At 41.0% G+C, this 27,208-nt stretch overlaps 1 protein-coding gene across 3 annotated transcripts in view; it reads right to left on the bottom strand.

The window, feature by feature from the left end:
• Col25a1 (collagen type XXV alpha 1 chain) overlaps nt 1-27,208 on the bottom strand; it is a 385,869-nt gene that overhangs the window by 86,082 nt on the left and 272,579 nt on the right. For all 3 annotated transcript variants that reach the window (XM_041633950.1, XM_041633896.1, XM_041633829.1), the window contains exons 11-12: nt 12,372-12,398; nt 10,249-10,293 (exon numbers count right to left, since the gene is read on the bottom strand). In XM_041633950.1, the coding sequence (XP_041489884.1) occupies nt 10,249-10,293; nt 12,372-12,398 (72 nt within the window). The remainder of the gene's footprint in view (nt 1-10,248; nt 10,294-12,371; nt 12,399-27,208) is intronic.

A 27,208-nucleotide genomic window follows, 5' to 3' on the forward strand; every position in this document is an offset into this window, starting at 1 on the left:
GTGTCCAGTTGGCTCCAAATATTTCTCCTTAAGGTCTAAGTCACAGGACAGATCTCTTGTACTTCTATGGGGCTCAGCATGTCTTCTACAAAGAGGGGCTGGAATCTTTGTTCCCTGTTTTTATAAGATCTAGTAGGACTATCATCACTTGTTCTTGAACCAAAAATGTTACCCAGTAGATCATCATTCCTCGGAGGTTGGATTACATTTTGCTCAAACCCAAGTTCCCAGGCTTTGGAGTCCAGGCTTGCACGTGTTTGCACGTGTTAGCCCCGATTTCCCCAAATGAAGATGTGCTGGCTAGTTCCTCGTCCTTGGTCTCCATCAGCTGTCTCCTTCAGGCACTGGGAAGATCTGAATTGAGCATTGTGGGTACCTAGGGAAGGGTTCTTGTCACAGGCACAGTCTGTCTCGCTCTTGCTGGCTTCTGGTTTCACCCTCTTCCAGCTCACCTTCCTCCTCCCTCCCAGACCATTCCGGGAATTCAGCTTCAACGTGGATTAGTCCGCGGCATTCTTAGCTTCTACTTGACACCCAACACCTGTTATTTTCATTTGCATTTTCTGGAGGCAAAGGAGGCTTTAGAACACGACGAAAGGAAAGCCAGAACCCTCATCCTGGACAATTAGGTTTGGTTCTGCCTCAGAGGACTGGGCATCCCTGTAGGGGAGCTTTGTCTTGTTTATCCCATCAGTAAACTTCTCCCATCAAATTAGAGACTCTGTCCTCCTTGGCAATGTGATATTAATTAGTGGAAAAGCAGACAGGTATGCCAGCCAGGAATTAAATTCAAATATGCTGCTTCGGATCATTTGTTGACATGGCCCTTAAGCTGATTGAAATAATAACTAAAGTAAACCTAGCAAGCTTAAGGGGGAAAATAATAAATGTCTAAAAATTACAAATATGTAAAAATGTATAATAAGCCACAGTAGACTAATAACTCCCTGTATGAGCTAGTTTTGGAAGAAGTCAGCTCATCAGTACCTTAGATTCCTGTGCTGCTAATTCAGAGAGGCATGTATGCAAGACAATTTGGAAAACAGTACTGGAAAGCAAAGGGATCAGTGTTTAGGAGGTCACCCAACATGGCTGGATTTCATTTATCTGGGTATACTTTACATACAAGAGAGCTATTGTTTGCCTGGAGCATATTTAATGCACTTTGAAGACTCAGTTTGGAGTACATCCCCTATTTACTGCTCCACATGAGAGGACCCTCTCCCTCCCTCCTTCCCTATCCCTTACACCTCTCTCTCTCTCTGTCTCTGTCTCTGTCTCTCTCTCTCTCTCTCTCTCTCTCTGACTCTCTCCTCTTGGTTCTCACTGGAAAGTGACATGGTGATTACCCCCCAATAGCCATCCTGTGAGCCCTGCAAGCTCTGTGCACTGGTGTTTTCCTGCAGCTACTACCTTGTTTCCCTCAGCCTCCTGTGCTCACACTTGCCAGTGTGGGTTAGGAAAGAGACCAGTGCAGATTCTGGAAACAGGGTCAGGACATAAGAAGCAGGAATCCTCGCAGTTGTCATCAATCCCAGCATGTGGAGGCAGAGGCAGGCAGATCTCTGAGTTCGAGGCCAGTCTGGTGTACAAGAGCTAGTTCCAGGACAAGCTGCAAAGCTACAGAGAAACCCTGTCTTGAAAATCAAAAAGAAGAAGAAGGAAGAGGATAAGGAGGAGGAAGAGAAAGAGGAGGAAGAAGAGGAAAAGGAGGAAGAAGAGGAGGAGGAGGAGGAGGAGGAGGAGCAAAGCCCCAGCCACCTTCTACCCCAAGAGCAGGAAATAGAGTGAAGCAGCGGCAAGAAAGAAGGATGAGAGATGAGGGTAAGTAGATCTCGGCAGAAAGCTTCAGATGCCAAAGCAGGCAGAGCCCAAGCCTGCACCGTGCTGGACTTTCAAGTTTATGTGGCTTAAAGAAATGCTTGTATTCTTCCAGTGGGTACCTGATACCTCTTAGACCAGTGGTTCTCAACCTGTGAGTTGTGACCCCTTTGGGCTCAAATGACCCTTTCACAGGGGTCGCATACCAGACATCCTGCAAATCAGATATTTGCATTATGATTAAGAACAGTAGCAGGCCGGGCGGTGGTGGTGCACGCCTTTAATCCCAGCACTCGGGAGGCAGAGGCAGGCGGATCTCTGTGAGTTCGAGACCAGCCTGGACTACAAGAGCTAGTTCCAGGACAGGCTCCAAAACCACAGAGAAACCCTGTCTCGAAAAACCAAAAAAAAAAAAAAAAAAAAAAAAAAGAACAGTAGCAAAATTACAGGGATGAAGTAACAATGAAATAATGTTATGGTTGGGGGTCACACAGCATGAGGGGCTGTACTAAAGGGATGCAGCAGTAGGAAGGTTGAGAACCATCACCTTAGACCTTGCAATAGAATGCCCTCGGAAATCTTTTTCTTCTTCAAACACCCAGCTAAGATCTTTCTTCTTGAAGTGTTCTTTTCTTAAACTTTATTTAAATTTAGTTTTTGTGTCTTTCATATCATGCATCTTGCTCCCATCTACCCTTCATATCTGCCCTCTGTCCTTGCAACCTCCCCCTTAAATAAAATAAAATTTAAGGGAAAAAAGTGTGGGGAGAAAGCTATAGTGTGACACAGTAAGTCACACAGTAAACCCCTTTGTCCATATGTCTTTACTTGCAAGTGTTCACTGCAAAGAGTCACCGGTCTGCTTTGAGGCCTCTGATTTCTACTACACTATCAATGCTGGGCCCTCACTGGGACTCCTCTTGGATATCCTGTTGTCTTGTCTCATGGAGATCCTGCAGCTTTGGGTCTGCAGGACCAGTCCCTTCACATGCTCCTGCAGATCACAGATGGGTGAATGTTAGGCAAACTCATAACCCTGGTTCTAGCCTGGGTAGTTGTAGGGTTGGTTAGTCTCCCCTGCCCTCACCACCAGGGGGAGCTCTCCACCATTACTGTAGCTAGTTTACCCCATATAGCAATGAGCAAGGGGCGGGGACAGTTCTGCTTTCACATCCTCTGGATGGCCTCTCCCACACTTCTGTCTGCAGGGCCAGCTCTACTGTGTTGCCCAGGGTGGTGCAGGGGGCATCCAGTGCTGAGACTGAAGAGGGAGGGACAGGGACATCTCTCCTGCTCTCGTGACCTCAGGGGCAGCTTTCCCACCTGCTACAGGTCCAAGGGGCAGGCAGATGGCAGATGAGGGGCGGGGCTCGACCTCCCTTGCTCTCCACACCCTTGTCAATAGGATCAGCTTTATTCTGCTGCCCCCAGAAGGTGGAGGCACCATTTCCCCAAGTGCTGCAGCTGGTAAGGGGAGGGTCAGCTCCCTCGCACACCACAGGTGGAAGGAGCAAGGGGGGAGGACAGCTTTCTCTCACAAAGTATTGGTCTGAAACAAATAAACATATAATTTGAGTGATATGCTTTTCTTCTTGAAAGAGACTCATTTAATTATTAATAGAAAACTGAAATGATATGCTCAACTGGGAACAATTCTAAAGGTCACTGAAGCAGGGCAGAGTGAGAAATACTTCTTAATCACATGCATTTGGAGCACTCTGAGGTTTCTGAATCCTGGAGGCATTCATGACTCCAGGTCGAAGAACACGGGTTTTAAAACAGGAAATCACAGCCATTCCTTCCACTATTCTTTCTGATTGATCTTTGAAGCCCATCTTACAGTTTGTGCTTGACAACTTAGGAAGCCAAGGTTTTCGGAAATTCAAAGTCACACAAATACTGAGTAGATGGTTTGTATCCACTTAACGTCCACACTCGTGACCTCTATTATGTGGTAGGAGCAGGCTGCCTGGCTTTGAAGCTACGTTCTGCATATAACACCTGTGTGGCAATGAGAAGACTTTTTACTCTTTCTCAGCCTTAGGGTCCTCATTTATAACTTATTTAATCACGGTGCCTACTTTATAGGATTGCTATGAGGACTCTGAATGCTACGCATAGAACATTTCAAACCATGTCTGGAAGTTGATAGGTGGTGAATGGTTCCAGGGATTAGACCATTCCTGTTCTCCCTACTGACCAGAGAAGAAAGCGCTGGGAGAAGTGAAGGCTCCTATAAGTTAGCAGCAGCTGTGCTGGTTCACATCTGGGTGATGGTTGCTGGCCTCTTGGCATCTGGGCTGGAGTAAAATCTAAGAAACTGGGTGGATGCCAACCTGTTAAGATTGCCACACTAAATAATTTAACAACAGCTTTATTTTTAAATACAAATTTCAAAATGAATTTATTATGCAGAGATGAGCACTAATGCTATAAAAATATATTCTGTGCTTGATTTAGTAGCAACAAATTTGGAGGGAAAATTGTCCATGATGAACATGAAACCCACAGCGGTTAAACACTGTGTTTTAGACATAGAATTCTAAGACCAAATTTGTTCATAATTTACCCTGCCCATACTGCAATGCAGTAGTATTTTCTCTTTCCCTTGTCAAGGCCTGTGATATAATAATTATCCCCTAAAGTTACTTGAGGCCAGCACTTTGGGTCCCTTCCTACCAGGCCAGGCTGCCTTGTGTTTCTCTGCCACAGTACTTAACAGCGTGGCAACTGAACAGACTTTGGGATATTGCTTCTCTAAGTCTACGTTCCCTCATCCTTGGAATCCCACCATGGTGGATACAGCTTTAATCTTCGAGCTCAAGCCACACCTGGCACGTGCAAGTGCTGAGTAACCAAATGACCGGAGCAAACAGTGAGTGACTCAGTAGGCAGGAAAGCTTCGATAAGAGGGCTCGTATCACATTATATGTGCAATTTAATCATCTCTGCCGAGCCAGCATTTCTGTGCTCTCATCTTTAAAATACAATCTTTTAAATTGAGATGTCGGGTAAGTGAGCTTCATGACGACACAATTCATTCAGATACAGCCGTCTGGATATTCTGTTTCACCAAGAAGCCTGTGAGCAGTTTCCCCCATCCCTCTGCCAATCAGTCCCTTAACTGCTTACTCTCCTTTGGTCCAATGTTTTCATCTATGAGACTGACAGTTAACATTCAGTTTTGGAGTAATGTGCTTATATGAAGTCACGGGGGAGCAGTGGTTTAGAAAAAAATATCCCTCTATAGCAAAGAAGTCGGCTCCTCTAAACAAATTTAAAAGTGATTATGTAAAAGATGGCTTTATCTCTAGTTTCATTTAATAAGTTCAGCTGAATGAGAAGTCAATCTGAGACTGGAGTGAACTGTATATGGGATGTTTGAAACTACAAAGCACACAAAGGATGCAGTGATCTTATGGAAGAATGAGTAATGGGTAAATGAAGATGCTAACAAGAAAGGATGAGAGTTACCATGGCAACTATAGGGACAGTGATCTTAGGTCCTTGGGATTCTAATTTACCAAATCTCTAAGAAGACAGCAGATGCGATAAATGTAATTCAATTCCCACTGTTAACTAATGCAAGAAATAAATTATTACAAGATAATTTCCATGAACCATAACCAATCTGGAATCAGAAATCAGCCTTTTCTTTTCCTATTTTTACTTACTGGACAATGACAGAAAGTCACAATTAAATAGCTCACTGGCGAGTTCTGTTACAGGAAACTTGTAGGCTACCGCAAAAAGAACTACAACATATTGAAATCCCTCAAGAATTTAATTCAAAGTTGGGTGTGTGCTAGAGACAGAATCTTAGCTGCACACACGCCAAGCACACACTTAGTGCTGACCTACATCTTAGTCAGGCCTTAATTTTTACTTTAAGATTGAGACAAGAATGACATTGTGTTTAAGAGTTATACTGATTGGAGCAAGCACAGAATAGTGGGATCACTGTGCGGTTTAATTGTGTAGACTTGAGTCAATGGTTTGACCTTTGCAAGGCTGGAAGCTTCAATTTATCTCTTCTCTAAATATACTTACACTAAGAAATGCCATTGGAAGTATTTTGTGAAGATGAATGTCAGCTAAGAACTACGAGGCTCCCGGGTAAGAGATGAAACAGCATTCCAAATAGCTTGGCTACAAGCTAATGAAAAGTTAATGTCACTTAAAAACCACACAGCTATCTGGGACAGATTCATAGATGACACATTGGTCTCATTTCTTTTTTAACATTATGTTTTAAACTTGAAAAATAGGATCTAGAAAAGCCTTTGAAAGCTACAGTGGCCAAGATCATCTATATTCTTCTTGCTTTGGCAAGAAAATCCTTATGAACTCTGAAAAATACTAGATTTCATAGCAAAAATAATCTGCTTTTAATCATGAAAACAGTTGACGCTCTTTTCTACTGATAAGGCGCAAAGGATTTCGGCTGAGATGTACGCTTGCTGGGCCTCTCACGTGCCGTTTATCTGTTAGCAGATTTCTTCCTCCATGGCGTTTGCACGTACTGATGCTCAAATAAATTATTCTGGCGATGGGCTTATTTACTATGCTTGGGCCAAGTAAGATAAACACGTGAAAGAAAATTAAAACAAGGGGTTTAAAACAACACCTATTGTGAGTGTAGAGTTTGAAAGAACCGATGTCCAAATATTCTAACAAAATTCCATAAATTGTGCTAACCGCTTCTTCAGCTTCATGATGGTGGTACCCTTTTCCTCCAGAGAGCCCTTCTTCAGGAACAGGGTTTAACTGAGCCTATGTGTTGCATTTGTGTGTTGCAGGTCAATCACAGCACACAAGGAAAGTGTTCATTAGAGTTTTAACCAACAGGACCTACACAGGAGAATTACAAAACTTATTTTTGTGTCCAATGTCACTAGCAGCAACCGTTCATATTTTTGGTAGGGTTTTGAATGACATCTGACCCGTTTTGGCTCCTGGAAATCAATGCAAAGCATGGGAAGCCAGCTTTCCGAGTTGGGAACCAAAGATTTTTAGGAACTTGTTGAATGGGTAATGTGACAGGGATGACATTCTGGGGCCTGGGTCATTAGGGGACTTAGAGATAAATTCACACATCCATTTCTTTTGTAGATAAAGATATACCTCAAGCCCAGAGAGGAAAGGTTCTTCAAAGAACGGACTATCACCTCCAGAGTTGAGGATGTTAGCTAGCAGTGACTGCGTTTCTGAAGCAATACATGACGTGATGTGACTTCCTCCTCCTACCCACGCTTCTATCATTCCTACTCATTTTATACTGTGTGGAAGGTGGGCTGGGGAGATTCCAGCTTCCTGTATATTAATTTTCATCCTATGTTGACTATTAGGGGATCTTCTCTTTGCTTGAGTCGAAGTGCAGAGTCTCCTAAAAACATGTTAGTATATTCATAGATGCAGATTTTGAGCATCTATTAATAACATTGACTTCAGTTACCTTGTCTAGTTAGCACTATAAGGCCTCTTGCCTTTTATACCAGGACCATAAGAATGTTGCATACAGGCTAGGAGGTAATGTTCCTGCTGTGCTACCCCGCTGCCACTTTTCACAGGCTCCTTAGTATTCCTTTACAGGCTGATGCCAGGTTAGACTTTCATACCGTGCTACTGCTATGTAAGCCTTTTTACTCAGCACAATATAAAGAATCGGAAGATCATGACATAAATCCGTGTTACTTAGTCTCCATCAGTTAACTGCATAGGTGGACATTCAAAGCTTACTTAAAACACACCATTTGCACAGACCTGGTACTGAAGAGTCACCCGGTGGGTACTAAGTACATTATTCTTTCCACACTACACCGCAGCCTCCAATGGGCACTGACCTGTATCCATGTGACTATATCGGGATTATCGTTAGCATTATTGAAAATAAGTAACAGATACATAGCACAATAAGGAAATAAATGTCCAGGTTGCTAATCAAAGTGACCAATATTTATTTTTACAAAATAAATGAAAAATAGGTCACCATCACCAATTTTGTCAAACTGAATGGCTTGTAAATGGTTTGGTGGGAAATAAACAGTTTTCTTCTGTCCAGCTCAACAGAAAACCATTTTTCCCTGTCTGGTTATTTTCCAAAGTTTCTGATGGCTTAGAAATCACACCTTCTCTTACCTGTCATCATAAAATGACTTTCTAGGCATCAAAAACGCGACTTTGGAAAAAAATGAAATTGTAACATGGGAGAAAACATTTTGTTAAGGTAATGACAGGATACTGAGGTTCTTTCAAGAAACTATGATGTCATTGCGAATGTTCTTCTTTAGAAAAAGACATTCTAGAAGTTTAAGCCACTCAGACCCTCCAACCTTCCAACTGTAGGATTATTGCCAGCTTCGCTCTTACTGTCAGAGACTGGCTGTCTTGGTGGAGAAGAATCCTTCCACACTTATCGTCCTAAAGATGATCTAGCTGCCATGACACTTTTAAGAACTAGTGAGGATTAAGGGGTGTCCTGCCCACAGTCTTTTAGTTCCAGGTCCAGGAAGTTGGAAAAATGAACTCTGACTGCCTTGTGCTCATATCTTTACAAATGTGGGATGCAGGCTTCCCACTGTTTTAGAGAAAACACATTTAAAACTCTGCGAAGATATATTGCAATACATAAAGCTGTGACTGTTCACTGCGGCTTCCTTGACATGTAATTTAAACTCGGGGACTAGGACAAGAGAATGTCACATTCCTGTCTCTTTCTAAGGAAATTGCGCATTTCCTTGTAAAAATAAAAAAAATATGAAGTCTTCAAAAAGGCAGTTTTCAAGTTGTGTTCTCTCAGGCTAAAGTTTTCTATAAATTTTCATGATGGCTCTCAAAGGTGGACAGAGGAAAAACAAGACAAAAGACAAAGCAAAACATTAAGCACGCATGCCAGTTTGGTCTTCACCAATGTCAAAAACATTCCAAGTTATGCAACCTTCAAAACTTCCTTATAGCAAGTACTTTTAAAATTTTTGATCATGTTTCTCCTCTATGACATGCAGTTTTATATAAAAAAAAGTCAATCTTCTAACTTTTCCAGGATTGGGGAGAGGGGAGAAAAATGTACATTTTACTGGAGTGTAAATGGGGCCCTAGCATTGGCTATGGATGGGAACTCAGTATTTGGTTTATGTAGTAAGGGTACTATGAGCCTTGATGGGGAATATTAATTTTCCTTGGAATCTGAGTAATTCGGACCCGTCTCTTTGAAATACAGATCAGTCAAACCTTTAGCTTTCCACTAAAATAAAATATAGGAATGGTTTAATAGTAATGACAGACATTTTATAAAGGCTTTTTAATACATTAATCCCTGCATGGACCTTTGAGGCAGGAATTGAGCTAGTCTCCTAATATGGGGGCAGGAAAGGAGGACAGAGAATTCAAAGACTTTGACAGAATCCTCACAGCATCGAAGTGCGGGGCTCCTATTCTTAGCTACTTTGTAGGCTTAAGAGGTCTTAAGAGAGAGAAAGGAAGATGGACAAGATGAAAAGGCCAAGCTCAAGTCTGTTCTTTCAAGGAGAGCTGGGGTCCTTGTGGGATTTCAGAACTTGGTCCAGGGTCCAGGGCTTTAGCATATTCTGGAAGCTGAGTAGATGAGTTACAAGCTTTCTAAGGGCTGGGTCCAGGTTTCAGAGGGAGACAGGAAAGTCCCAAGCTCAGCTTCCTAGACCCTGGTGAACTGGGACAGCTCTGGGTTGTGTTAGCTACCACGGTGGCTTTGTTCATCTCTGTAGTGGTTCCAGACTAGAGATCTGGTAAGCATGTTAAGGGCACAAATACCAGGCTTACCTGTGGGATAACATTAGATGTTTTCTACAAATGATAATATGCTATGGAAATAAATAAACAAACACATGTAAAGAGGTGTGTGTGTGTGTGTGTGTGTGTGTGAGAGAGAGAGAGAGAGAGAGAGAGAGAGAGAGAGAGAGAGAGAGGAGGGGGGGGAAGAAAGATTTGTACTTTGATCCCCTTCATTATTAACAGCACACCAGAAATTAATAGTACCGGTGTATGGAAAGCTTATTTCAATCCCAACTTTGCCTAACAGTGAAAATAGCTTGCACTGGTTCAAAAGATTTTAATGTGTTCTCATTATATAAATAACTTTTGTTAATCACAGAAATGGCACATATTAATTTACCCATGATCAGAACAAATGTTTGAATGTTAAGTACAGCCTCTCCTCTCGCCCCTACATCGTTAGAACAACTTAACAAAATGGAATACATCCAAAACACTTACAGTGGAAAAATTTCAGTTTGGGAATCACTGCTTCTTTAAAACCAACTCATCTGAACATTTGTTCCATGGCTTTCTCGTATTTGCAAACATACAAGCTGATTAATAACACCCTAGAATGATTCTGTTACCCTGACAGTCTCCAAGTTATCCAATAAATGCTACAATCAGCAAACTCACCTTCTGCCCATTCATGCCTGGGGTCCCAGGTGCTCCAGTGGAACCCTAAGGAAGCACATGATTAAATTTAGTTGACATTATGATCAATATTTCAGTTCTAAATCTGTACAGTGTTTGTTACATCAGCCACAATGTTACATGGTTAAAACTTACTATAGCTCCCATACAAAAGGTTTTAAGATTGTGGTTTTTTCTAGACTTTATCCTCTGTGTTCTAGTATTTAGTAATCTATACATATCTTCATACTTTCGTAGAAAGTAGAGATAACATTTTATATTCTTTCTGAATACTCACTTAACTATGATGACGTAAAGACTCTCATATAAATTGAAAGCTTAAATATTCAGGAGGCCACAAGGCTCAAAATTTTCATTTTAAAGACATAGATAATTTAGTTCCACCAGGGAAAAGCCAAGCCACAGCAGCGACTCTTGAACTTGCCAAATTTATAGAACATAAACAGAAGGTAATTAAAAAAGCAACTGATTACTACATGAGGAAGCTATGCTGGAAACTCAAATTTGTTATATTCAGACCACTTTCCCTCTGGGCTTCCAGGAAGCATGTTAAGTCACCTAAGTATCGATAAGGCTTCTAAAGTGGACGAGAGGGCATCACAAATCTTGTGCACTGACCCGAAACAACATAACTTCTGAATTTTGAAGCTGAAGATCCCTGCACATGTAAACATGAACACGTATACCCATTGTCTGAAAATGAACAGTCAACTGTGGATGGCTCAACTGAGGGAAGGAAAGCCAGTCACTACCTGAAATAACACAAGGCACCTAAGTATTAGTAAATATTTTTAAAAGGCAGTGCCATTTCTCCCCTTCACCACATGCACTTTAGGCTCTGGGAGAAGGGGTGTGTGTGTGTGTGTGTGTGTGTTTGCTTATTCTTAGTGTAGAGCAAGAAAACAGACTTTTAGTTATATGTTAAATTTCTTTTATAATAATGGAAGAATTTTTATTAAATAGGCATGATAATCATGACACTGTTCTAAAAAGAGCTCACTGGAGAAAACTTATATGCCAAACAAATTGAGCTGGCAAGTTTCTTAATGCAGCCCATGATCCTATGGGTCTGGAATTAAAGATCTTGCAGCCTGGAGCCGGCATTTTATCCTGGTTGCACGTGGATCAGGCTAACTTTACAATTTCACACTGAGCTTTAATAGAGACATTATTATGAGGGACAAAGTGTTCCGGCACGCAAGAGGTCTCACAGTGCAGGGACTTGACTTGGTTTTGAGGGATTGTGTTTCAACAGATGGCACATGCCTGGCACTTGGGGATAAAAAGTCTCTATCTTTGATGAAGTCCAAGGATGAAGAGCAATCACTTTCCCACCTGTTACAACACAATTGTTTTCTGCGAGTTGGACATCCTCTCCCTCCCTGTTCAGGGTGGGAGGTTAGCAGTGATGGCAAAAAGCCATCTCTCTGCTGTTGCTGTGTATTCGCTGCTAAACCATTGCCGTGTGATCTCAGACTTCTAGATCCTCCCCTTTAAAATGGAATTTGGTGATGGTGGCAAAGACTGAAATTATAATCAGGAAGTCACTTTTCAGTTTCCCTCAGCCAAGGGGGACAGTGAGTGAGCCAAACCGAGCAATGAATCAAGCAACAAGCATATCCTCTACGTGGGTCAGTTCTGTGGCCATTTGGCAGTTATATGGTTGACCAAGGCCAGCAATCAATTTGCAGTGTCACATGATCCTTCATGTTGTAAATGCTGTCAGAATGTGTTAACAATATTTGAATTAAATATTCCATAACCTACGAGTTCGGCAGACAGCTCAAAATGTCTTCTCTGGACTTACTGAACATTCTGCAATGGAGCAGAGAGGAAATCTAAGGCCCATCCTGATGTGCCTTAATAAAATGGTTTAGACCAGCCTGGTCTACAAGAGCTAGTTCCAGGACAGGCTCCAAAGCCACAGAGAAACCCTGTCTCGAAAAACCAAAAAAATAAAAAAATAAAATGGTTTAGAAAGCAGAATACGCAAAGGGCACTAACCCCATTAGCACCGGCTATGGTTGCTAATTCCACCCACTTCTCTTGCTCTCATTAGACAAAGCAGAGTAAGTACTTCCTTAACACTGATACACACACCCTACCTTTTGTCCTGGAGGCCCCAAAGGTCCCTAAAAGAGGAAAAACAATTCAATTAACATAATACTACTGCCATTTAAACTTAGATGATCAGTCAGCCAACAATCAAAACAAAGTCATCCTATTCTGTAAGGTTCCCTCTGCTGTACTAAAAAATGCTGAAAAGGAAAATCCTCAGTTGAAAATACAATATATATATTTCTCTTTTATAAAGAAAATGGTTGAGGTCCCAGTGCATTATTGCTTGATATTCCTGTGATCTCTCTAGCCAATCAGTCTCATTTGGAGGGCCAGGGACATTGTTGCTAGAAGCAGTTAGAACGCGACACCATTCTCTAGAAAACGGACAGATTACATGGTGCCTTCATTAGTACAGCCCTGGTAAGTAGGCTTGCAAGCAAGGCGCCCTGTTGTGTTTTATTCTTTGGAAACGTAATCAAGTGACCTGAGCAAAATCTTGTTTACAAACTGGGGAGGCCAAGGCTAAAGGCAGCGCCTGAGAAGGGAACGGGGATGCTGCCAGCTCGTCAGACCTCTCTGAGAGGCAGGCAGACTACAGAACGCAGTGAGATGAAGGGGAATGTTTACTTAGAAAATGCAAATACAGTGACAGTCATGAAATTAAGCAGTTCTCAACCACAAAGCCAGTGTTAGGATCTGTTGACTTAATTTAGATGACAGCAAGGTTTTCCAACAGTGAAAAAGAATACACAAAGCTACAACCTCATTTCTGACTCCTTATGTCTACTTTTAAGTAAAGGTATCAGGCATTTTTTTTTTTTTTTTTTTTAGTTCCTTAAGAAGCGTATTTGATTTGGGTGTGTTTTAGTGACTGTAGAGAGGCCACCATTTACACAAGAGCTCTTCAGTGCATCATGCTACCCTAGCAGCTTATTTTCATGTGGCATTGCCATTGATCAACATCTGCCGTCCCTACTCTGTAACATGGTCTAAAACATGAGCACGATCATCAGGGGAAGACTGGGTCAGGCGTGTTAAGGAATGAGCAGATACAGTGTTTAGAAACATCCAGAGAACTTGCTCTCCACTGCTGTTTTTGTCCCAAGAAGACTCATTTCCTCTATAATCAGCCCCAGGTTATTGAATGTACGCTGGGTCATACCAACTCCCAGTCCTCCTTGCCTTACTCTGTTGAACAACCAGAACCACCAACTGTGTTTCTAATCGGCTTGCTATCTGTGCCTCTGCGGACATTCTCCCCACCCATCTCGCTCTGTTTGAAATCCTCCGTTTTAGCTTTTGCAGAGAAAATAGACCATTGGGTGTAAATCCCATCCAGATCACATCTCTCATCAACCCAAGCCCACATGGGCCTCAGAGGAAGAAGAGCCCCTCCCTCCTCACAAGGCCAGTTCATCAGGTAGACTCTGGAATCCATCCTTGCCTCTGCCCGGGGGGACCTTTCCAATCAATTCCCCCTGCATCTGTATCAGCCTGCTCTTCCCCACCAGGTCTTTCCCGTTAGCACATAAACAGGCTTAATCATTTCCTCAGTGGTGTAAACTGTTTGGGGAAACGAACGTCAAAGCTAAGCAAGGGCAGACATTGCAAAGCCGTGATAGGGAATCTGAGAAGGAAGAAAAGCTTTGGGTTTATCACTGCCCAGGATCCCATCTTCTCAAGAGTCTCCGGAGGGTTTCCCTTCCTGACGTGCTGGGGTCGGGAAGGAAACTCTGTGATGAGGACTGCATTGATTCAGCGTTTAGACAGAGGATGTATATGCCCAATTCTCAAGGGCTGCATTCCCATTTCAAATATAACTTTGCCACTTGAAAAAACATCATTCGCTAAAATTGGGTATTCCATTTCAAGGGACTATTTCAAATAAAATAAGGAAACCGTATATCAAGAATTATAAGTGGAGACTAACAAACATGGCATTTTTTAATTTTATCTTTGTTGCATATTATATTAAATATTATTTGTCATATTAAATCAGGGATTTAGAAAGACTAATCATATAAAATCAGACTAGGATATTTTAATGCAATATTTAAGAAAAATCAAATAACCAAAGAAATTTAGTGTATTTTCCATTCAGGTTTAGGAATCTAGTGTTATTTTTGTAAACTCATAAAAGCAGTTCTTTAAGAAAAACATTAATTTTGAATTATGAATACACCTCTTATAGATGATTTGCAAGTCTTCTGCCAAGATATATTCTCAGTTACAAAGAAGGTACATATAGTTCTTAAATCTCACTGAAGGAAAAATGGTTGGGAGCCAAGGAGAGCGCCACCCGTTACCAGAAGGGAATCAGGAGTTGAGTCGAGTTGAATACAAGGGGTAGGCATACTTTTGTGTAAGTAAACAAACACTTGTGCACACACACACACACACACACACACACACACACACAGATACATAGTTTATTAAACTAAATGAGATTTTTCTTAAGTATGTTTCAAATATGTTTAATTTGATAACACTCATATATCTGTGATAATGTAGTAATTAAATATAAATGTATAACTTAAGGTTTCCTAAGGTTTCCTTAAGGTTCAAAAACAATTTTGAAATTAAAGCATGTTGTTACCAGCTCGTTAAGACATGTATATCTCATTAGCCTTGTTTCTGGTACAAATGTGAATTTATAAAGTAATAGGTAATACTGTAGACTCATTCATTAGCTCATGTAATCTTTGAAAAAAGCTATTGCTTGTGGCGTGCTTGTGTTTGTGTGTCATGATGTATGTATATGAATATGAATACATTCTATGCTGTCTATGTGGAAGTGAGAAGTCTTTTCTCTCCTCCCACGGGGGGTTCTGGGACTCAAACTAAGGTGGTTAGGTCTGTGTAACAAGTGCTTTAATCCGCTGAGCCAGCTTGCTGGCCCAACTTGTCTAATCTTAAACTTACACTTTCAGCCTAAATAATGGCTTGGATGAAGGATATCATAAATGCATTATTCACTAGTGAACCTAATGCTCTTTTTATTGCTAACATGAGGATTCCAGTAGTTCAAGACTTCCAAAGTAGTTCTATATAGTGTTATATCAATAATTCAGTAAGTTTGGATAAGTCAGTTTCTAGAATAGAATTATAATCCATTTGGTCCATTTTTCTTAGTACAGCATTTCTTCTTAGACATTTTTCTTGGCAGGTGCATTTATACTTTTGAGTATTTTTTTGCGCATAATCAAAATGTAAATTTGTTTTTTCAAAATAATTCCTGCATGTTTTAAAATTAGAAACAATATTATATATAGATTACCAACATAGTAACATTTCTTTAAGTTTAACTTAAGAAACTCAAGTATAATTTGAACTTTGAAATATCCTCATATCAGTATAGATTCTGAGTGATAAAAGATATGTAGTTTTCATTGAAGAATTCTGTGTAGTGGAAATAGTTTTATTTAAAGGATTAAAAGACATTGAACAATTCTGTGTGGAGTAGTACTATTATACTAATGTTAATGTATATGCAGCTCATTATTTTATGTATACATTACTTAATGTATACATAACTCATTATTTTTATGATCTGCCAGAAAATGGTAAAGAGAATTATACAAAACAAAGTTTAGATAGAAGATTATAAGCAAGAATTATATAATATACTTGATTGTCCTTTCTTGTTTCTTCAACTCTGCTAAATTCCACTCTAATGATTATATACAATATTCAATATATAGTGAGCAAGTAAGTCAGACAAATATGGCAGCTCCCAAGGGAGTGATCGTCTTTAACCAAAGGCATGTTAGCTCAGGTCTGAGAGTCGCTTGACTCCTGCCTAAGTCTATCAGGCTTCAGCTGAGTAGAGCTTCGTCAGGCAGACCAGACCTGGGAAATGGGAAGAATGCTAGTGACGAGGGGACAGGTGCAAAGGCCCAAACTGAGGAGCACATAAAGTTCCAAAGAACACTGCAGGACAGTCGGTGGGTATTAGGAGGAGACGGGAAATGGATAGAGAAGGTAGAATGGAATTGTCCTATCTAGTCAAGACCTGGAAGACCAATGGGCTTACTTAGACTATGATAAAAATGATAAGAATGGTTATAGTCATAGAATACATAGTCAATCCATTTTTCCCCTTCTTAAACCTTAAGCATAATGTCTCAGGGGAGGAAAGACAAGCTTTTATTCTACTGCTTGAGTCATGTTACTGCTACTGGCTTATAACAGTAGCTCCCAAACTACTAGAGTTATCAAATTCCTCCCAAGTGATTTCAATCCATAGTTTCTACAGAGCAATAAAGCAAAACTCATCTTAGTTACCCTGTACCACGTATGGTAGAACAGCAGCCTAAGGTCGCTAACGTAGTGCGGGAAGTCATACGGAGAGTGGATTGAATTATCATTCCAAGATAATCTTCGAAGCAGGCAGCCAAGAAATAAGACTCTACAAGCAGCATGCACCAGCTACAGTTCCTACTTTACATATATTTTAAGAAGCACTTTCATTGATGGATCACTGTTTGGGAAAAAAATGAATTTCTCTGACCCTAACGACACGAGCACAGATTTGACTAAGGCATTAATTGCTTAAACAGGATGCTGAGTTGCTAGACGATGTGCTTTAGGATGCCTCTTGGGAGATGTTTTAAAGCAAGTTCTGGTTGCCTGCTATTAGGAAATGATGTAGGGGGTGGACACAGTTCCTGTTCTGTCCCTGATGGCTAACAGTAAAATCCAAAGCTCTGGAAGCTGCTGGTCATTGCTGGATGCAAGAATATACAATCAACTTCTGTAGAAAAGAAAAAGAAAACACGGAGAAGAGGACAGAAGCCCAAAGTATTAATTCATTTAAAAGAACTTACTTTTGACTTTAAAATGTCCCCTTGTTTTAATAAAAGGCAGCCAAAATAAAGGAAATATTTCTCGAAGGTGATTCCAATGGGAAGAATCATGAGATCTGCATCATATGTAATCTTAAAACCTAAGCCCTGGGCCTTCTCAATGTGCTGGTGTTACAAAATTTCATCACAACTTTTGAGAGATAGTAATATACCTGGTTAAATGCATCACAAGGTCACAAAATTCATAATGTTGGCGTATAAAGAAGAAACGCATAAGGGTAATTCGCCTCACTCGAGAAGCATTCTTTAAAGATTCGCTTCTCCAGACCTCAATCTCTTACTTGAAGACTATGAGACAGAAATTCTATCCACAATGGATGTCTGGAGTAGCATTCAAGGGATGATGTGCAAGATTTGGAGTTTTGGGAAGCAGCAAGATAGACTGTTGGGAAAGTGTGGGATGCCAAGCGCTGCTGCTCTGGTACCCTCTACACAAAGGCCAATGGTTTAGCAGTAGTTCTGTAGTGGTTGTGATGGGACACTGGGCAGAGACCGCTACATCTCAGTGCCACACATACCAGGCTTCATGGGCTTTGCTGTCTTCAGCCATATTTATTAATAATCCCATGAAGTTCATTTCCTTCTCCTATTAGTCTTTATCTGAATTTCTTAATCACTCTTCTAGAACCCAGGGTCACGATTCACATTCTTTGTGAGTCTTCTCCATGATGCCTAGACAAACCTTATTTTCTGTCACATGCTAGTGGTTTTCAAATAATTATTCTTTAATAAACTTACATATGAAAATCTACTTAACCAAGTAAAAACTTCCTCAGAACACATATTTTACATCTTTGGGTCTTGAGGCAGTGCTTATTATGAAATTATTTAAATAAGTTGAAATATTAAAAACATCAAAAATTATATTTACTAGATACCATTATTTTAGCACTCAAAATATAACATGACCAACAGGAAAGAGTCCTCAGTTTCGAAGCAGTTGTTAGCATTTAAGTTATCTAGGATTTTTGTTTCTGTAGCATTTCTCCCCCCAAAACTCCTATTATTTGAGAAAATTCCTCTCAAACTCATACCTTGTCAGTGGGATGGCTTGGCGTCAACGTTTGCTCATGAGTACTTTATGGCAAAGGGTCTAATGAGCAGTCATTTTTTAAAAAGAGCAAATGTCCCCTGACTGCCCCATCTCCTGTGTTGACCTATAGGGAAATATTAAACCAGGGCAATTCATTTACTGGTATTTCTCAAAATCATGAGGCCGTGACCTTTCGAAGAGAGGTTGCTTACAGCCCAGGAAATTAAATAGGTGATACATTTTTCTCATCACTTGACAAAACCAGAACCCAAGATGAAAAATGGAGCATTGACTAGCACAGATAGATTAAAGGTAGATCTAAACGTTTAAGCGTCTGTACTATCAGGTTCCAAAACAGAAGCCCTGTGGTCACCAGATACCCACAGCTAAATTAGTTCACTCTGTCCCTTCTAAATATTTAATAAATTGTTTCTTGGTGCTGAACCCAAAGTGGAAACAACCCCCAAAGAAGAAAAATTATCGGGCTCCTCTGCCCTCCGTGATTACATGCTTCCCTCGAATGCCTTAAAAGGAGTTTTGTGGTTCATAAAGGCCCTATCACGCCACACATTTAGTAAAAAGAAATATTTGTATGCAGGGGGCATCTAGGCTCTTGCCCTATTTAAAATCAGCAATGCTGAGAAACGCTGCTCCTAGAATCTGCATATCCTGTGACTCACAGATGTCTTGAATTTAAGAGTATAATATAGACTCGTGTGTGCAGGCCTGTTTTCTATCTCGGAAGGCCAACGAGTCCTGTCTAGTGGAAGGTTTCGTGATGATGAAAACATTCTGTATTGCTTAATCCGACAGGGGAGCCACTAGCCACACATGGCCACTGAGCACCGGAAATGTTGCTCGCGGAGTTTTCAGAGCTAACGTTTTAATTTTGATTTACTGCACCCGATTCTGAACTCGTCACATGTAGTTAGTAGACATTGCGTCGGACACTGTGGATTTAGACCGGGAAGCCTGTGAGACTGTCACCAAGTGAGCCAGGGTTCTGTCACTGTCTTTTCCACCAACCTGGCTGCATTGATTATGCTACTTTTTAATCTGTAAAGTAAAAGGCTAGGAGATTTCTAGGACTTCTTTTGATAGGTCTGACTTCAAAAGAGCCACGTCCCGTGACTAGAAATAGATGTTTAATTTCCCACTGTTCTCATGGCAACTGGTCCTTCAATCATGCCGTTCATGAGCACATATATAGTCTAAATAATCTGTAGGACTTGAACAAAGAGAAGTTACTGAAGAGAAGAGACAATCTGGAGAAAACCAGTTGTGTTTATCCTATTTGATTCTACCCCTGGTGAGACAGGACACAGTCAGAGAAAAAAGAAAAAGCACAGTAACTTAGGTATCAGTACCTTATTAATACAAATGCCATGCATAATAAAGATATAATTCATATCAGTCATTCAGTTTAATAAACCTTCTAACCACAGCAACTAGTGTAAGGTGGGATAAGTGTTACAGAACACAGCAGCAGGCAGTTCTAGTGTAGTGTGAGGGATGCCGAAGTACATGTGTGGCATTTTCTTAAAGGAGATGCTAGAAGCAGAAGGTTACTTTTTAAAAACCTCTTCTCCATACTCGAAGCCCTAGACCTGAGCAAGAAGGCCTTTTAAATCTCTCTTCCCTGGTTTAGGTCTCCCAGCTAGGAATCTGTGAGGCCAACCTGCAACCTCAACTGTCCAGACCTAGACTTCAGCTGGGATACCAAGAGCCCTGGATTTTTCTGCTCATTTTGACGACAGCTGTCCTTGCCTCCTCCAGCTGTTTCTTTTCTGAAGGGGAGCCACACTGGTGTCCATAACAGTAAATTAGAACACAGGACAATGCCATGATGTGTTACTTTCCTTGTTTCTTATGGCGATGCCTGATATTGCCTAAGGGAGGGCAGGTTTTTATTTGCTCAAGGCTTGGGGATGGGATTCATCATAGTGATGGGCGCTGGAGGTCAGAGCTGCTCACTCCCATCCCAGTGGACCAGGAACAGAGCAATGAGGAATGCTGACATTCTGTGGGCTTCCTTCTTTCTCTCAAGAGATGATGCCAGTCACGTTCAGGATGGGGCTTTCCTTTCTTTCTTTTTATTTATTTATTTATTTATTTATTTTATTTTATTTTCGAGACAGGGTTTCTCCATAGCTTTTGGTTCCTGTCCTGGAACTAGCTCTTCTAGACCAGGCTGGCCTCGAACTCACAGAGATCCACCTGCCTCTGCCTCCCGAGCGCTGGGATTAAAGGCGTGCGCCACCACCGCCCAAGGGTGGGTCTTTCCTACTCAGCTAACCCTCTCTGGTAATGCCCTCACAGATACATGCCAATGGTGTGCTTTATCAATGCTATAGTATATATGGAGAATGTTTATATATTATATACTATATATAATTATATTACATATAATGTAATATTATATGTAATGTAATGTAATGGAGTTTCTTAACTCGGTCAAGTTAATGATCAAGATTAAGCAACGTAATGGCTATTTTATGGGATGTGCATGGAGTTAGGTCCTGTGAGTAGCAGAGATCATGAGTCTTAGAAAATCGGTTACATATTGGGGAGGGCGGGTGAAGGCACGGAAGAAAAGGAGAAGCCTGTTGGTTAGGGATGGCGCTGATCACAGCTGTCCTCTTGCTGGCATATTCGGACTTTGAACTTTTAGAAGCACACAATTTCTGAATTTCAATTTTATAAATCACCATGATGAGAATAGTTTTGTGGACGTTAGAAGGCAGAACTTATTTAGCGTTCATTATCTTGGTTTATCAAATTTTAGTATTTACATCTTTTGCATAATAATTTCCTTTTTTCATTTTGTCTAAAAAGTAAAAAAAAATAAATGAATGTCCTTTGAATTCATTTATGAGGTATTTACATAAATGAAGAAACAAGGTACATATATGCATTTAATGGACATTCTAAGATGGCAGGACTGTAGAGTTGGAAGGGAATTTGTATCTTTCAATAGTACCATGTTCTCTGAATGGTGAATCTAAATTCTAGGTATTTAAACTTGTTCAATATATTATATTATATATAATATAATATAGGATTTTTGACGTTTAGTTGGAACCAGTATAAAGAAAGAGTCTTACCATAGAGATAATCACAGTCTGGAAGTCCTTAAAGAAAAACCAAAATCAAGGTGGCTCCTGTCACCTACACATCTTTTTAGACAGTTCGTACTTCAAATGACAGATAAAACATCTTTCCATCACATATTACACTAATGAGCCTCTCGGATACCTCAAGAAAAGTCTGTGCACATAGGAATCAACAAAGTCCTCTCGGGGCGAGCTACAGCAGGGGCCACTAGGGCAGCTGTGGACAAAGAAGGTATCACTTGTCTATTTCCTCTTGCCCGTTTGGAATACATCACTGACTAGGTACTAGGAGCAAACACACCCAGGGAAGAGGGACGGACCCTGTGGGATGGGGTCTCACTTTCTCAGTCAGAGCCAAAGGAGCGTGAGCAGTCTACTGTGTTCTCCAGTGTCTAACATCTGCTGACCAAGAGAACAGGCAGATCAAAGTCCAGTTCAGGAAACCTGTGCGTTTATCAGCTGTAGCACAGCAGGGCACTGTAACAGAAGATAGTTGGAGCAAGTCTTCACATACTGCTCCTTTCAGGTTCATTTTAGATGAGGCAGAAATGCTATTGATGCTATGTTATCAACACACACATGAGCATGGTTGGGCTCATGGGACTCAAATGTAATGACACGTTTATAAGCAAAATTAAAGCATACTAAAATCATCAACAAATTACTCAGGCACATGTCCAAATTTCACTTTAATGGGCAACTTTTCCTGAATATTTCGATGTCGTTAAAGCCCAGTGAGTGAAAATTTAAACATTTTTTTATGATAGAGAAAGTGTGTTATGGAGCTCCCATACAAACTGGGTGGAAAACAGGAAGGAACAAAGTTTCAGAACAGGGGAGGCAAGAGTATAGGAAACCTCAGACACACAGACACTTTAGACCAAAGCATAGCATCCAGGTATCTACGCTTACTATCTATCGCTATGATACAACACCAAGGCCAAAAGCAAGTTGGAAGAGGAGGAAAGGGTTTAGTTCAGCTTACAGCTAATAATACATCATGAAGGGAAGTCAGGGTAGCAACTCAAGGCAGGAGCCTGGAGGCAGCAACTGAAGCAGTGACCATGGAAGAATGCTCCTTACTAGCCTGTTCAGTGTTGTTTGGACAAGCCAGGACCTCCAGTACAGGGTAGTACCACCCACAGTGGGCTGTGTCCTCTACATTAGCCCAGTCATTAATGAAGGAAACACTCCATAGACTTGTTTATTGACTGGCAGAGCATTTTCTCAACTGAGAGTCCTTCTTCCCAGGTGACTCCAGCAGTGACAAGTTGATAAAAAGGTAGTAGCACAGTAGGTTGTATTTGGAGACTGCTCATTCGTTTCCTGGCCACTCCAACCCAAATAGTCACGCAGGGACTATATTAATTACAACACTGCTTGGCCTATTAGCTCAGGCTTCTTACTGGCTAGCTCTTAGATCTTAAATTAACTCATTTCTATCAATCTGTGTATCACCATGAGACTGTGGCCTACTGGTATGGTTCTGGCATATCCTTCTCATTTGGCAGCTACATGGCATCTCCTTGACTCCTCCTACTCTCTCTATATCTCTTCCAGTCTGTCCTGCTATAGGCCAAAGCAGCTTTATTCATTAACCAATAAAAGCAACACATACACAAAAGGGCATCTCACATCACTAGGAAATAGGCATGAGTTAGCAGGTGTTAAAAATGCCATCCTGGGCTGGAGAAGTGGCTCTATGTGATGACGAGAACTGGCTGCTCTTCCAGAGGACCTGGGTATATTTCCCAGCAACCACATGGTAGCTCATGACTATCTATAGCGGGATCTGATGTCCACTTCTGGAATAAAGCTGTACATGCAGATAGAACTCTTATACATATGAGAAGAGAGCATATATAATATACTAATAAGAATATTATTAATAATATCTATTAAATATATAAGAAATCTTTTAAAAAGGACATCTATATTTCATGTTGCTACTTGTCAAAGAAAACAAAAGCAGTAGGGAATCTAAAGCAAAGATGCCATTAAATACAATTCCAATAACTATTTAGAAAGACTATTTGGAAGACAGATCTGGACATGACCTGTGCTAGAATTCAACCTTGTACACTTCCAGTCCTGACCAGCTCTTAGCTGTATGTTTGGTTTTACGGTATAGTGTGTGTTGGGGGGCAGGACGAGGTGTCTGCTTTTATTTAGATATAGTGAAAAAATTTTAAGTTCCAGATTCTGTCTTTTAAAATCTCCCCAGAACATCTCAGAAAGCCCGAAGGTCACATTTACAGACTAGATGCTGAGCGGGATTTGAGGGAAGCGGGCCTGCTTAAGCTTCAGGCTCCCCCACCTCTTATTGTATCAGGCACGCTGTTAATACGTGCAGTCTAACGATCAGTCCTGGATTATGGAAACGAAATCCCTACCTGACACACTCGTAAACAGCTTTGTAGGTTGGTTTTCGCGTCCTCATTTCACCATCAGAGACATTTGAAATTCACAAAGATTCCCCCAGCGCCTCATTAGAGCCCTCATCTAAACAAGCACTACTGAGCCACTCAAACCAACAGGGAGGTGCTCTCCAGAGAGGAAAAGAGCGGCGCTTTTCACTGTGCTTTGTTTGAGCTGGCGGATGAGCAGTCACACCATGAAAAATTGATGATGTGATGGGATAAACGGAAGACTCGGTGACAACAGATAGAAGAGAGGCAACAGCACTTCCAACGGCAACATGGACAGGCTATACTGCCATTGATCTGGTAACCATTCTCCTAGAGCTATCCTGGAGTCTTTCTGTGTGGCTGCTTATACCGCTCGACAGTTTCCTCAAGAGGAATACTGCTTATCTGTGGGATTTCTTGTAGTTCCCGGGGCATCTCATGGCCGCACTTAACTTGCTGCTCATAATCCATCAAGAGGCATAGAACAGCAACCACTATCAACAGTCTATGCATCTGTACAGAGGACAAAGACGACGTTCCCACATTAGGTGCTTTCAAGCCAGCATGAACATGGCACTGCACTCTTCTTCCTTCCAGATTTCTAGGTTAAAACACTGTGTGTACGTGTGCATGTGAGCAAGCATGACACACACACACGTGCGCACATACACACAGAGAGACACACAAAATAAAAACTGTAGAAGAGTTCTTGTCTCATAAACATGACCACTCTGAATGCTAAACGTGGTGCCATATTCCTATAATCCCAGTTCGTAGGAGGCCAGGCAGGCAGATCATGAGTGTGAAGCCGGCCTGAGTTGCAAAGTGATTTCTAGGCCAGCCTGGAAAATGGCAAGCTGGGAAATGGGTCTCAAAAATCCCAGACCAAACCAAGTCGAAACAAACAAGAGTTCAAATATATTTCCAGTATTCTTTTTGAGATGGGTCAAAATGTGCTGGGATCCTTTGTGTGAGCAGACAAGTATAAAACACACTAGTTCAGATTGCAGAGAAAATGAATTAAAGAGTTCTGCTGCTGTACAAAAACAGACCCTGAAATGGACTGTTTTAAAGAACCAAATTCTCTAGCAATTTTAAAATAGGTGGATTAATGAGAATCTGATTCATGTAAAAAAAAATTCATGCATACATCAGTTATATAAATCCATACTCATATACTGTATAGAGGACAAAGAGTGATAATAACACACTCATATATAGTTCTCATTACATATTTTAAAGAGATTTCCACTAATTTATTGCATTTGTCTCTGTCAAGCTATTAAGGCGAGCAGAGACAGTGTTATTTTTTCTGTACAGATGAGAAATCGAGGGGTTAAGTGACTTGCCCAAGGTCAGACAGGGCCCTCATTCATCCACTGCTCTGACTGATGGTGTTTTAACGGGGTAATAGAGGAAGTAAAGTTCTTCCTCCTATTTTTTTTTTTGAACAGCTGTGAAGGCTATTAAAACAGAAGTAGATGATCTCACAAATACAATGCTGAAGGAAAGAGTCCAGACACAAGTGTGGACATACTGTATGAGTCGATTAGTGTACAATTCAAGTGCAGACAAAGCTAACTCATGATGACACTAGTCAGAACGGTGGCTGTCTTTGGGATGGGGATTGGGGACGGGGGGGGGGCACAGAAATTTCTCACTATTGGTCTGGGTTGTACATTCCTTACATTCATTTGTGAATAATCACAGAGATGTACAACAGGTTTTAACCAGTTTGCATATTAAAGAAACGTTCACTTAAAGCAATAATTTCCACTTTTAAAAGAGATCATCTATAAATTCACTTTAGAAGATCATTAAGCCCACAAGTCCTTGGGACATTTGTGATTTCATTTACATTGCTTGGCTGCATCTAGAAAATGAGACATGAACTCATCTGAAGACTTTAAAGAGAAGGGGAAAGGTTTATAGAAAATATGCCCAATATTTATCTGCATTTGGGGAAGTTTTTATATGAGTTGGGAAATAGAAGCACAGTGAGGTAACAATATAATTCATTTAGGGCTAGGTGAAACACTAATATTTAATGACTTAAATTAGAAATGAAAACAGCTTAAGTAGGGCAGGCACTTAGCTTATGTAAGGTCCTGGGTTCAAACTCTGGCACTCCAAGAACATGAATAAAAATAAAACTAGAAACGGAAGGAAAGTGAGATTATGTATTGTTCATATACTCTATCCTGGAGAATAGACAAACAGCTAGGGAAAGCAAGAATATAGTTCTCCAAAGCACCCGTTAAGTTAGGAATACCATATATGTTTAGGATGCTGCATCAGGGGTCAGAGTGCAAAGAGGAGCCAGAGAGAGATACGTCTGCACAGCCTTGGGGTGCACAAGGCCTCCCAAGAATGCCAAGTAGATTTTGATGTAGGGATGAATAAAAGGAGTAGGTTTGGCTGAGCCCCCAGGCCAGAAATTATAGGTGCCTAAAACAATTTCAAAATGTATAGCCTACTCTTCCAAGAATTCTTCTTCCACTCTGAAACTGCACCATGCTACTAGTGATAAATGTTTTATAATTTCCTTTTAAAATCTAGACCAAATATATATCTTTATCTTACAGGCCATGAATAGAACAATTTCTGCGTGGTGGTGCAACTCCATCTCAGGGGCTTTCATTCCACCACTAGTCAGTTCCACCGGCAGAGTGGGTGGGCTTTTCCTCAAGCACTGCCCTATAAGGCTTCTCCTGCAGCAGGAAGCCTGTTCTCTTGCTAGTTTTCATGTTTACTTCAGCGTTCGGCTAGCTGTTATGCTTCTGTACATCTGCTTTTCTAGGCATGCAGTAAGAACTCTTCAAATAAATTTTATACCCGAACTATCTGCGTGATGCGAGCATGGACATGTAGACTTGTTAGGCTCACTCAGTCTACATCCCAGATGGGTGTGAGCCATGCTCTAGATCAATCTTGGCTCACTTCTAGAAGGATCACTCTATGTTTCCCAATAAGGTTAAAAAAAAATCATGCAGCTGGTTAGAGCAGGTAGAGAGGAAGAGGTGGAGAGCAGGTTGAAGATGTGCCCTGTAGGCCTCAACAAGCTGACATGACTTTTCTACACTGGCAATGAATTAACAAATCGCCAGGAACCGTGATTGTTGTGTTCACACACGTTCACACAGCATCATTTCACCGTGTACTCTGCTTTTGCTGACGGTAGAAATCCCAAATTTCTCTCTGGGTGGAGCCCTTCAGCAAAGAAAGAAACACAAACAAAACCAAAACCTGCCTCTTTCTATGACTGTACAAGGGTTTTTGTGTAAGTCCCAGCTGTCTTCCTGCCCCTCACTTTCCTGCCCTGGGGTTACAGGTTCAACACCAGCTGGGGCTCTGAACTCATGTCTTCATGCTCTTCCCCACTGAACTATCTAACGTCCCAGTCCGACAGGTTTCTTTTAGAACTAACAGGCACGTCTCTGAATTTAACCTCTGTTACACCAA

Source organism: Microtus oregoni, unplaced genomic scaffold, assembly GCF_018167655.1.
Source record: "Microtus oregoni isolate MIOR12 unplaced genomic scaffold, Mior012 000000F_ref0000247, whole genome shotgun sequence".
NCBI lineage: Eukaryota > Metazoa > Chordata > Mammalia > Rodentia > Cricetidae > Microtus > Microtus oregoni.